This window comes from Apteryx rowi, unplaced genomic scaffold, assembly GCF_003343035.1.
Source record: "Apteryx rowi isolate R43461 unplaced genomic scaffold, aptRow1 scaffold_183, whole genome shotgun sequence".
In the NCBI taxonomy this organism is placed as follows: Eukaryota; Metazoa; Chordata; class Aves; order Apterygiformes; family Apterygidae; genus Apteryx; species Apteryx rowi.
The window spans coordinates 1,535,394-1,548,540 of NW_020448119.1; the positions used below are offsets into that span (position 1 = coordinate 1,535,394).

At 42.5% G+C, this 13,147-nt stretch overlaps 1 protein-coding gene across 1 annotated transcript in view; it reads left to right on the top strand.

Annotated features, from left to right (window-relative positions):
- The first annotated feature begins 617 nt into the window (after nucleotides 1–617).
- The window catches only part of ELMSAN1 (ELM2 and Myb/SANT domain containing 1), a 36,839-nt gene continuing 24,309 nt past the window's right edge, over nucleotides 618–13,147 (top strand). Inside the window, exons 1-2 of the mRNA XM_026061651.1 lie at nucleotides 618–698; nucleotides 8,140–9,835. Of these exons, the coding sequence (XP_025917436.1) occupies nucleotides 8,375–9,835 (1,461 nt within the window). The 5' untranslated portion in view covers nucleotides 618–698; nucleotides 8,140–8,374. The remainder of the gene's footprint in view (nucleotides 699–8,139; nucleotides 9,836–13,147) is intronic.

The following is a 13,147-nucleotide window of genomic DNA, read 5'->3' on the forward strand; positions in this document are numbered from 1 at the left end:
GTTTCTCTCTGGTTTGGTTCAGTTCATGAGGTGAAGTTAACACTTTCTTCTTGGGTATGTATATTTTTCCCAAATAATGTGATAATTCTACATTCTGTATCACCTTGCTTTCTTAAGGTGTTAGCCTATGATGCCATATGTCAGGAATGGTCTAGACAGCAGTGGAGGTTTGTCACATAGGGTTGTGTAGTACCTTCTACCTGATCCTGCCGGCACGTAATCCTTCAGTGTGGCAGTTCCCTCACCTCTTTCACCTGACAGAGCTAATGAAGTCCACTTTTGAGTTTCTGGTTAGTACGGTGGTTTAATATGGCTCTATCAATCCCCAGCCTCTGAGGGTGGGGATGAGAGTGGTAGTAAAGTCATCTTAACTGGGCTGTCGGCAGGCCACAGGGCTCTCCTGAGCCCTTGAGGCCATGGCTTCGGTCTTCCCCTGCAATGGAAAGGGACCAGTTGTGTGAAGATTTGGATAGGCTGTGAAAGCCTTCAATGTATACTATTTATTTAGGTATGTACTTGCTGGTCCCAGATAGCAGGCATCTTCAGACAACAGTAGAAGTTGTCAAGTTTCTCAGATGTCAATTTTCCCCTTTTGTTATTGTCTGTCTGTCTGTAAGTGGTTTCCCTTGGATCCCCTTACTCAACTATGAGCATGCTGTGGAGAGATCCTTTTCTGCTGTGCAGTGTTATTCAAACAGGTAAGTCTTCCCTGTTTCCTAGGTTTTTAAAACTACTTTATTAATTTCTAGGCCTTTCATCTGATACAGTTCCCTAGATTAGTCTCTCACTTGGGGATGGTTGATACATGTTTATATTCTTTTCCAGTGGGCTTCTTTTGAATTGGAGACTGTTCAGTTGGTTGGTTTTGCTTGTTCGCTTTGGGCTTCAGATGCTGCTCTATCTATGGTGCTATACTCCTGGAAACTACGCCTTTACCTGTAGAGACAGCCTGTCTAGGTATTTGTGGAAATTGCCCTACCACTTGGTATAAAGTGAAAGGGACATTAAACGGTCGTCCTCCATTTACCTTTTTGGCTTTCTTGGACAATGTTGCRTTTCTCAGTTGCTTTGAGCTTTCCCCTGCCTTCGTTCATAAGATCAATTCCTTTGCTTTGCTGTGTACAATTTACAAGCATGGTCTGTTTTCTGCTTTCTCTTGTTCCCCTTGCGGTGGTATACAGGAAAGCTGTGCTGCTATCCTTCCTGTGGGGCGGTGAGTAGGAGGTTGCCAACAATCTGCAGGAATTGTGATGGTGCTAACTGTCTGGAAGAAAACGTGACAAAGTACATGTGTGGGAGAGGCTTTTGAGAGGGAGATTGAAGCTGTTTTCATATACAGGACAGTAGGCATYGGATATGGAGAAGCTGTGCAAAAATCTTGGCAAATCTTCGACCGAACACAAAAACTACCCTGCATTTTTGTTGCTTCCTTGGTTCTTACCCAAATCTGTTGCAATAGGTGAGGGTTTTACAGGGGCAAATTTCTGTTAACTKTTTCCTTGTGATGCACTGTAAATCTCCAGTGACTTAATTAAAACAACAACAACAACAAAATCTATTGAACTAAATTCATCCTGCTATTGCACTGGAAGCATTAAATTTAATCTGCCCTTTTTGTATTAAAATAAATAGCGTATACTCCTTGTGCAGCCTTCTTTACAGCTAGCTGWACAGAGTTGTTTGACTAAGAATCTCAATTTTTTCAGTGCCCTTTACAGTGACCTCAATATTTACATTTTGCATGTAGATTTAAACAGTATTTTCTTGTAGATTGGGAGTGGGACTTGTAGTTAGTATCCTACATGCTGTTCTTGATTCTGCCCTGGTTTGTTATATGGTCTTAGACATTATTTTAGTTTCTCTTTGTTCTTCATCTAGTAAAATGTGGGTCATGATTCTTTCCCTGTTTCATAAATGCTATGGGATTCGACCTTAAGTAGTGAATTAGAGAAGGCAGCCTCGAGTGCTCTATCTCAGAAAGACAGGCACTCACTAGCTTGCTACATTTGACTTAAATGTAAAGATTGTTCCTGGAATCTGTTCGTTGTAGTTGAAAGTGACTGAACCTAGAGGAGAGAGCACTAATTTGAGTTGCTAGTGAGACGTGATTCTCGTCACTCTGATTTGATGGAGTTCCTGTAAGGAACTGACTGCATCGTTGTGGGTAAGGCTGAGAGGGTACCTCAGCTAGAACCCCTGAACACTGCTTATTTGGCACATGAAAAAACTTACAAAATCAAAGTAATTATAAGCTAGGATTAAAGTGGTGAAATAGATGATTTGCTGCCATTTATTATAATTTTCTGCATGCTTAACTTTGCCAAGGTTTGAGGAGAAGTCAGGGTCTTTCCTGGATCATTTCTGTGGTTTATGTCAGAGAATTGTATGCAGACAATCCCAAAGGAGATCAGGAATGTGCAGAATTTAAACTTATCTTACTAAATATAGGCGGTATAACAGATGAACTAAGGAAGCACAGGACTGCAGGAGGCTCTCAACAGATGGGCTGAAGAGTAGAGTTTAATGTTGCTACAGAATGTGAGGTCATGAACTTGGCATGTGAAATAGTATAAATACGTGCATACTTGATGGAAAACAGTATTTAAAGAAATAGAGAAAGTACTGTTGAGTGGTTAGTAAATATCAAGGCAAAAAGTTTTAAAGGAAGGGAGATGAGGAAGATCTTTTAATGTATGAAACAATGATTGGAATGATTTAAACTTTTCTTCTTTAAATCAAATAACCTTTTAACCTTAATTTAAGAAAAACCTGAATTTAGAAAGGTTTTATAACAAACTCTCTAGGCTAATGATAAACTGGGATAGGATGACTGCAAACTGGGATATGATGGCAGTAGAGTGTAGGGATGCCTAAATGATTTTGCAGACCCTGCTTTGGGTTTAGCAGAATCTGTTCAAGGGAGCTCAGGGCTGGTCCCTGCCCAGCGAGCAGCTCTGAGTGCCTCTGCCCTGCACTCCTCAGATCTCTGCATTTTGAAAGTACTTTGTTGTTTGAGGACAGCATCCCAGTTGCATGCGGAGTTCTCCTCAATCCTCTTGTATACTTAAGTAAGTCTCACAGGAGACTTTGCCTCAATCCAGCCCAGATTTCACAAGACAGGCACCGAATCTTGGATAATAGCACTGCTTAACTTGAGCTAAGTCCAAGTACACATACTCAGGTGTCTTTACAAACCTATTCAGTACTTCCATTTCTGGGAATACAGTGCAAGACCATTCACGTTGTCTGCCTGCTGGCACATTAACTCAAATACAGCATCATGCCCAAGCAGCTGATCTGCTTCCAGAGATGGTTCCACTGCATTTACGTACTGCCACATCTGAACCGATACACCCTGAATGCAGGCCTGGCTCTGTGTAAAGCCAGCTTGAGTATTTCTGCATGAACAGTGTGGTTAACCTGCAGACCAGATAAACTGCCTGCCTGTTGAGTTGACTAGCTCTAAATATCRCTCTACAAGTCCTCTGCAGTGGTTCTTCTGACAGTGTGCACTTTGTGCTCTCCTGCTTGTCTCTCCTCTCCTCTCTGGGAACACAGTATCATGGAAAAGGTAGGCAATAAGCTAATTTTGCCTCTTTGCCCTCTTTGAGCTTCTGTGGGGTTCAGTTCTGTCATGGGGGCTTAGGATATTCATCTTTGTACTTAGGTAGGATGTGCCAGAAGTTGGTTCTCTGGTTTTCTCACTGGCATTGAGAAGCTGAATAAAGTGATGTTTGAGTAGAGGACAAGGAGCACAAGGGTTGTGAGTTGGTAAGGAAACAGGTATTATTTAGCATTTCTGGTGAATCTCTGTCACACCTTGTCTCATGAAAAGCTAGTACAGATCTTTACCTTTCTGATATGTTTAAACTGAACAATCTTCTTATGTTGTCCTGGCCTCAGTTCTTTGGACCCAGGTAGATATATTGATGTCTTTGTGTTTTATATGTATTTATGATCTTCATTAATAAGGTTCTGGTGCTGATGTGCAGATGTGCTGGAGAAGTCACAGCTAAAAATGTAAACCCTAAGTTCCTTCAGCAAGGTGCCATAGGTTAGTTCATTAATGTTTTTCATTCCAGAAAATACTGCATATGTACCCATTGTGTATATGCATATCTAATTTGAAGTTCTTTTAAAGTCTGGAAGTGAAAGTCTTGCAACAAGAAAAATTCTGTAGAAATCTGAAAATATTCATGGTATTAAAGGAGGTGACATGCAATCTGTATTCTTCTGAAGTAAGATTGAGAGATGTTTTTATATGCTAGGAGTCCCTGCAAGTGAAAGTAGCTGATGATGGTGCATGCCAAATCTTAGAGTCATTAAAGCAAAGTATACTGATGTTAGGTTCTGCTTTTTCTCTGTGTGTTGTAAAAGCAATACGAAGTATCATATCACTTCCATATACTTGGAGACAAGACCCGGTATCTACTGGGAATTATGATATGAGAACTGTCTCTGTGCTTTATTCAGAGGTAAGAACCGGTCAGAAGCATACTGCTCCAAAGCACACTTAAGCTGGGAAGTATGTTGCCATTTTACTGTGCTACTTCAGGCTGACTCTTGTGCTGAAATTCAAACAAAAAAAACCCAAAGCTGGTAAGTGGCTAGGATGATGATACAGTGAGCTCATCCCTCAACCTCAGGGAGGAAAGCCTGCTCAGTCAGCGAGCCAGCATTGCTCAGCCGATGCAGCTGCCAAGTGTGAGCTCTGCTGGAGCATAGTCATGCTGCAGCTTGAACATCTATCACTTGAGCTGAAACTGTGGACTGTTGTTATTAAGATGACCTGCAAGATGTTTTTCTGCTGTTCTACTATGTAGAAAGAAATTCCTAAAAGCTTATTTCTGTGTTGTTTTCTTTCTCCACTTAATACTGAATGCACTAAATTCTATTTTTTAAGAGATCTCTTAGTTAAAATTTCTTTATTTTCACATGTAATTGGGTGAGTTGGGATGTTCAGTAAGTGTGTTTTGTTCAAAGTATCTTAAATCTCTTTCTCCCCTAATAATGTCATTTTCACTATCTTGGGTTTTGTGCTGTTATAACTTCAGTTGCTCTTCAGTCCCTACAGTCTTCCAAAGTGAGAAGGTAACTTCCATCAGAGGCGCAGAATATTTTTAAGACCTCTTTATACAACACACAAGCACCCATTCTTTTCCCTCTTTGTAGGTTATCTCTGAACTGCTTTTGTAAACTTTGCATCTTACAGTTACTTTCTTTCCTAGACAGGCGCACCTGTAAACCAGACTGAGCTATGCTCTGTATACTCAAGGCTTCTTTTCTAGTAATGGAAAGAACAGAGCCAAATCCCCACAAGTGGAAGTTTGGAGAGCTGTGTTAATGCAACGCTTTCTCGCTAGTCTGGGAGCCCTCTTTTTAAAAGTCTTCTGGATACCTGAGTATGGGTGGTAGTTGCAAACCTCAGCCACCTTTACTAAGAACAGCAGCGACTTTGTTTTAGAGGGTTAAAAAAAAAAAAAAAAAGGAACTCTTGAAGCTGTGTGCCAGCTTTTGGGCAGTTATCTTTGTGTTCTTCCTCAAAGTGTAGCAAAGCTGTTAAGCAGAGTTTCTAAAGGCTGTCTTGCAGGTTGAAATTTGATCTAGTGGTAATGTCTTGTGATCTACAGAAAAACCTAGTTCTTTTTATTGGAATTATTTGAGTGACTGATACGAAGGCATGTGGGAGCATCAGTGGAAGGAAAATTTTTATGAGGTTGACCGTTTTGTGGAGAAAAATAGTTTGTAATGATTTCAGAAAGTAAAATAGTATTGTAAGCCACTATTAGTAGTATTACTTGAGGTACTGTGGTGAAGCTGTTAGCTCTGTTAAATTTGTAGCAGCACTGCAAAAAGCAAAGAGGGAAAACAACGTTAACACTCTTGAGAGGAATACAGCAACTTTCCAGCTCTTCGTTTTGCTACCAGGGATCCAGTGGCCGGCTGTGGGATATTTTCCCCTCCCATAGTGAGGTTTTGCAATAGGATTTCATCAAATAAGTTTTGCTCGTTTGTGTACTAGTTGCAATTTAAGAAATTTTTCCATCTCACATGTCCATAGTTTCTCCTAGGGTTATTTTAGTCCTGTTGAAAGAGGACTGGAAAATGAGCCGAGYGCCTGTGCTTGGAGGAGGAAGGAACGCCCTGGCGCTGCGATCGGGCCGGTGGCGGTGGGCCAGGGTTTGCTGCCAGGGAAGGGGGAGGGAGCGCGGGGAACGGCTGTGTAACAGGCCGAGGAAGTGAGTCACCTCTCCTCTCGCTGAAACGCAGGCCCCCGACTCCCCCAGCACCGCCGCCGAGCTTGGCCTCCGGGGTGGAAGTTGCATAAGTTTGAACCCTCTGCCTTTTCCTCCTCCTCATGCTCCCAGCCCCACCCCGGTATTGAAATCCGCTCTGCAGCYGTGGAACTCACCTTACAGGACCCCAATGTGCTTTAATAGGTTTTCATCTTATAAAGAGAGAAAAGGATTTGTTGCAGGTTTTACAGGAGTACATGTGTTGGTTTTAAAGCCTTACCTGCTTTGTGTGGACTTGTGAAATTCCAGGGCAGTTTCTATACGAAATGGCCTTGTTCTTGCTTGGGAATTCCCTGTCGTACGTAAGGTACAAAGGGGAAAGCTGCTGCCTTTCCATGTAAAAGGAGAAGAGATTTCTTTTGCAGTTGATCCCTAAATTGCATATTTGTTTCTAAAACAYTTTGTGACTCTCTGGAATGAAATGTGCTATTTTAGTAATAGATATTAGTGAGTCTGCAAACATGCCTTCATGTCATCAATCAGTAAAAATGTTTCTCTTTTGTTGTTTTCAAATCTTGCTGTATTCTGAGACTTCAGGGCTTCTGGTCTATACCTATGATTGGTGCTTTACCTGCAGGTCTTCCCATAGTTTTTTTTGTTGACTAGTTCACCTGAGATGGGGGAATCTCTAAACTTCAGTTATGCAAAATTCCTGAAGGAGTACCTTGCTGTAAGTGTTGCTTGTTCCTGTGCCTCTAAAGCCTGAGAGGTGAACTGCGCTCTTCAAGAGAAACTTGACTTTAATGGAAAAGAGTTGAAATAATGAATAGATTTTTAACAATCTCTTAATGTCTTTCTGAAATACATTGGCACAATGTGACTGAGAGTGGAGCAGAGTGCATGTTGAAGAGAGGTAGCAATAGAGGCTTGCACCTTATCATTGGGGTTTTGATATTTTAAGAGTTTAATTTAAAACTAAATGTCTGTAAAAGGCTTTAGATATCCTAATATGAATACTAATATATGTCTAAAGAGAACATGTTAGGCTTTAATACTGTAAACTAGGCTTTTAAAACCCAAGTTTGTGGATTGCTGTATTTTGGGGGAAGACGAGGGTAGAATTGTCCTGGACTGTATGTTCTGGAAAGACTTTCTCCTATTATTTTTGTAGCTCTACACTAACAGATGTTTGTTGGTGTCCAGGAGCAGCTGTAACAATTTGCCTGAACTACTTTACCGTATGACCTGAGCAGGAGCAGTAGCTTTCAGCTGCTGGAAAAAGCATCTGAGAGGGCAGCAGGTTGCTCAGGCCCTGTCTGCAGCGCATGGATGCATGGTGGGCAGTTCTTAGTTGGACAGCAGTTGTAATGGTGTGGTGGTGAAGGAAAAGCTACCACCCGTCCCTTTCCTTCAAAATGTTGAATGGAGCCTCTTACTGCATGCTTGGCTGCAGCCTTGGTGTGCGTGTGTGTGCGTTTTAAATGTCTCTGGGAGATGTGGCATGACACGGTTTGTCTTTTTGGCAAGTCATGAGGTTTTTTAGATGTTGTTTTGTGTTTGGATTAAAAACAGATTATTCTGGCTACACTAAGACACAGAAGTAATTGGCCAGATGAGAGAGAGTTTAAGAGGAAAGCCTTCAGAATGAGCTTGAGTGATTAGTCAGTAGTCTGTGTGCAATTGCAGTTTACATCATGCAGATATAGTCTGATAACTATTTTGTAAAAGCAAGACATTTTATGTTCTCCTAGCAGGTCAAATCTATCTTGTTTCTTACCTATGTAATCCTGATCTTAATTTCCATGGGAAATGGGGCAGGCATGCTTGTTATTGCATACTGTGTGAGGGTTTTTTTGCCAGATATGTCTGCTGATGACTCATAGCAATTGCTTCTCTGTTTCAGGCCCTATAACTAAGTGGACCCTACTGACCTCTGAACCACAAAGGATAAGAGTGAAAAGAAGTGGGAGAAGCACACAAAGAAAAAGGAAGTGGATGCACTTTCATCTGGACTTTTTTCCTATCCTTTATTACTAAAACTGAATGGAAAAGAGAGACTTCTGTGCCTTTTTTCCCCCAACCTCAGGGATGGGTGGACTGTGAATACGGTTTGTGCAGCTGGGAGAATAGCCTGAACCATGAATCTTCAGGCTCAGCAAAAGTCCTCAAGTAAAAGGACTGGGAAACGAATTGCCTATTTTAATGAGCAGGAAATAGCTGTGTCAGCAAAGGAACCACAGCAGCAACTTAAGGAAGGACAGTACTATGGGCACGGAGGGAATATACCGGTCTCCCAAACTATGGAGATTTCCCATGCAGGGGGATTAACAAGTGCCCCCAACAATGTTGCTTTGATGAACTCTGTTTACAATCAAGATCGGGGAGAATCGATGATGATGTCCCAGCAAGTGACAGCAGTCAAGTGGCAGAATTCATTAATGGGAAACCGGTTGCCAGAGAGAGGTGATTCCCACTGGCAGTCTCCACCTGCAATGTGGAACCACAGTGTGGTTTTTGGGGGCAACCCAAAAGGAGCCCATTCCAACACTGGTGCCCCGGGCTTCTATGGCCACCCAGAAGCCCTTAAAAGAAATCCAGAGAAAGGAGTGTTTGTATCACAGCTGGACTTGTATGAAGATGCTGTCCAGCAGATGATGTCTCAGAAGGCTCAGCTGGAACAGCAAGCCCTGGTTAGACAGCAGGCCCAAATGAATTCTTTTCACCAGGTGCAGAAACAGCAGCAGCAGAATCAAAGTCTGCCATTACAGCCTTTCCAACTTGCATTTGGTCACCAAGGCCAGAAGCAAGGTCTTCCTGAATTGTTACATGTCTTTCAAGAAGCCCCAGCTTCTTCTAATCCAGCATTTACTGCTCCACAAAAACAACAAGCTCTTCCCCAGCTACAACTGTTTGAGAATTTCTACCCCCAGCAGCAGCAGCAACAGGCTGCCACGCAAGCCTACAGCCTACAGCAAGCTACTTCCATAGCACAGCCTCATGTGGCAGCTGCAGCACCTCAGCATCACATGATGGCACACCAGTTTCAGCAAACAGAGAGGAACCAGGAGTTGCTCAAGGCTCTAACAGAGCAGAACCAACAGACTGTGCTACCTCAGACCCAGATTCCCTTTCCAAGGAGGTCACGGAGACTCTCCAAAGAAGGTGTCCTGCTGACATCTGCAGGCGAAGTGTTGGCTTCCAAGCAGGCAGAAGAACAATCCAGCAATTTATTTTTGCATCACTGGCAAACGCATCAGCAAGAGGTCCCATTACAGCAGCCCCCTGAAGCACTGGCACACAACAAAAGTAGCTATTCACACCCCAACAGAATGGATCTGGGGCAGAAGGACGTCCTGGTCAACAGTGAGCTGCAGCTGCGCCAGGCGGAGGCAGACAGGAAAGCTACAGCCCCGAACGGTAGAGATGGGGAGAAGCAGACAGCAGCAGCTGAAGAAAACACGCAGAGAGCTAATGACTTTCTGGGTGTCAGAGGTGGGGTAATCCAGAGTACACGAAGGAGACGGCGTGTTTCTCAAGAAGCCAACTTGCTAACTTTGGCCCAAAAAGCTGTTGAGCTGGCTTCCCTTCAGAATGTCAAGGTAAGATGTACGTCCTAACCAGTATGGTGTGAGGAGCAACTTATACTACACAGTAGGGCTGAAATGCAATGAATTTATGCACGTATGCATGCAAGTTAGGGAGGTGTCTTGATGTAAGAGGTGCTGTACTACAGCAAGGACAGCTCTGGAATGGTGAGATACAAGTTCAGCTGCTATAAATCTTAAACATGGGAGAACAGAGATCTGTTAGTGCAGTGAAACCATGTAAGGGTAGTGACTTTTACTTCACTAATACAGAATGAGATTTAGCCCAGGACTTCCAAATATGGCTATTTCCTCCTTAGGTCTCAAGCTGATCAGGAATTTAGAATGATAAGTAAAATCAGTTTACTTGATTTCTTTTGGCCTATTTAATGTTCTCCTTTTATGTTAAAGACTGCTTATGTGCCAGTTTTTCAGTTTTAGAGGTTGAAGTGTTTCTAAATTGTGCTACCTAGAAACTTTACATAACGTACTTCACATGTTCCATATTACCGAAATACTAAAAGCCTGAGGAAGCCTAACTTACATGAAGAAGCTGCGCTGGTCAGAACAAAGGTCCGTCTTCTGTGGTATCCTGTTTCTGAGAATGGCCAGCAGCAGATGTTTAGAGATTGATAACCTGAGGACAAAGTCTGCCTATACAGCTTCTGTAGGACTTGATGAGGAAGAAGTTTAGTGCTGGCTGAGTAGGCGTACATTACTTTTATCTTTTTCATGTCCCATCATTATAAGCCATGCAGTATGTATACTATATGACACAATGAGAAAATACAAGGTTCAAATTATACAGCATAGGGGAGGCCACTAGTGGGTTGGGGGTTTTTTTGCTTTGTTTTTTTCTTTCAGTTGTGTTTTTGCTAATTTTTCAGTGAGTCCCTCCCATGAGAAGTAAAGAGATGCTTTTCYTTGGAAGCTTTTTTTGCCAGAGGGTGGTAAAATATGGGTGTTAGAACACGAGTTACCTTTACCTACAGTGTTTGGCCTCCTTGAGTTGATGCCCGGTCAGACAGTTAGAGGAAAGGAAAAGTGTTCCCTCCCCCCCCACCCCATCTTGTCATCTTTTTTTTTTTCAGTCTGTCTGTGGCTGCTTTTCTGATCTCTTCCTTAGAGGAATGTGCTGCTTGACTAAAAGACCTGAACTAATAGAGTGGAGCAAGTATTCATGGCCTACTCCATCCCTTGCACTGAAACCAGCAACCAGTGACTGTTGATACTGTCTTCCATCCTTTTTGCTCTCTCTCTGATTAAGCAAGCTGTCTACAAGTGAATTTGATAGCAAATTAGGGAGCAGTTAGCAGTGTGAACTACTTTCTCCTAACCTCCCACCCATTGCACATTTATATTCTTCAAGGAAGGCCTATGTTCAGTTTGATCACCAACAGGGACAAGAGAAAACTAAAAGAGCATCTAGGAAAAGGGTCTGACAGTTGAAACAAGAAATCGCTCATCTGAAGGCATGTCTGCTTGTACCTTGATTCATAATATGAAGACAAAACAGAGAAATATTTTTGACAGATGCTCATTTGTTCTTTGCAGTTATGTGAACAGCTTGTTTGCTTCCATGATGACACTAGCAGAAGAACTCTTTATATTCGGATCTCTTCAGGCTTTCAGGATGAGTTTTTTAAAGAGGTTAAAATTCTTATCCTGGGTCTGACAGATCTTGCATCTTTAAGAGGGTTGGATATCATGTGAGAGAGAAAATGTGTTTACAGGAGAGTGGTCTGCCTCTCTTATCAGTGACTTTTCCCATATAAACAACCCAGAAGCCTTCTAGCCTAGGTTATGTGAGGAGTATACAAGAAGGCCATAGGATTAAATTATTGATAAACAAAGTTATATTCATAATTTAAATCAATTGTTTGAATATTCTAACATAGATAAGGTGTACCTTATGCAAGAAAGTTATTTTGGACAGCAGTGTTTATGTGGCATRTACATCTGGTGTATGCATATGCACTCCATGCAGGAGCTGTGACTCATGCTTTGCACCAGAGCCCACCTAGTGTGCCTGCCCTTTTCAGGTGGTGTAAACTTATTGCTGCTTACAGACTGCAGCAAATCCTCAACTCTTTATTAGTGCTTCATTTCACACAAAGCTCTGTTGTATGTGAAAAGTTGGTGTCATTTGTTTTGTTTAATAACAAAACAGAAAACATTTCTCAGATCTAAAGTGATCTTGTCAAGATTGCCTGGGTTTAAATATTGCCTTATGCAGTGAGGCTTTTCAGGCAAGTGAGAAGGGAGTGGATTTATAGAAGGGAGATGAAGGTTTTTGTTACCCTTCCTCCTTCTGCTTGCAGAGAGGTATTACCCTCGGGTAGAGCATGTATTCCCAGCCCTACAGCAGAGGGCCAGCTTCTGAGCCCTCTCTTTTTTTTATGCACCTTATCTTCATTGCACCTGTATCCAGCTCTGTGTACTTGTATTTGCTGGGATATTGCTTCCTAGCTACATGCTCTTCCTGCAGATTTTTTACCCTTCTCTCTAATTCTCCCCTCCTCCCACACTCAAACTGTTTCCACAGTGACAGGGAGACAAAGATGCTGAAAAATCCTAGGCAAATAGATGAGGCTGACCATAGATTAAAGACATGTGAGAATTTAAGAGCAATAGTGCAGGCTTTTGTCTTGCTGATCACCATTGTCCAAAATGGAAAAAAGCATGCCCTCTGAGATAACAGGGAGTTAGAGATTGTTTAAAGGAGCGTAAAGGACTTCCCCTATGCCTGGCAGTCCTTCACTGGTGCTTTGCAGTCCCAATTGTTCTTGGTGCTCCTTAAGAGCATAAAGGTGGCAGTGACGAACATCAAACTGTCAGGCTGTGCGACTGGCAAGACACCGTTTCCTCCCAGACCCCAGCTTCAGTTTCTGACTTGGACGACATAGTGATTCACGAGAGGAGCCTTGGCACAGACCCCTCGTTCATCACATGGAGCTGACCAAAGCAGTGTCAAAACTGTCATGGTAGATCCAAATGGACACTACAATACTGGTGCTTTCAGACAGCTGATCAACTGTCAACTTCTACCGTGTTCATGGCATTAGCTCTGTAGAAGGAGCCTGATATACCTCTTGCCTTTACTTCAGTGACCTTCACATCTGCCTTTCTCATGGTCTTCCCACAGCACTGGGGCCGCTGGCTATGCCAGTGGATACAGCATGCTTGTTCATGTTGTTCCCTGCTGAGCCCTTTAGACCTTTCACTTTCTCACAGCAGATTTAGGCAGCCACCCCAAAACAGAAACTTGGCTACCAGGAATGCTATTCAAAAGTCCTAGTTTAGAATAATACATTATTCTCAAAGTCT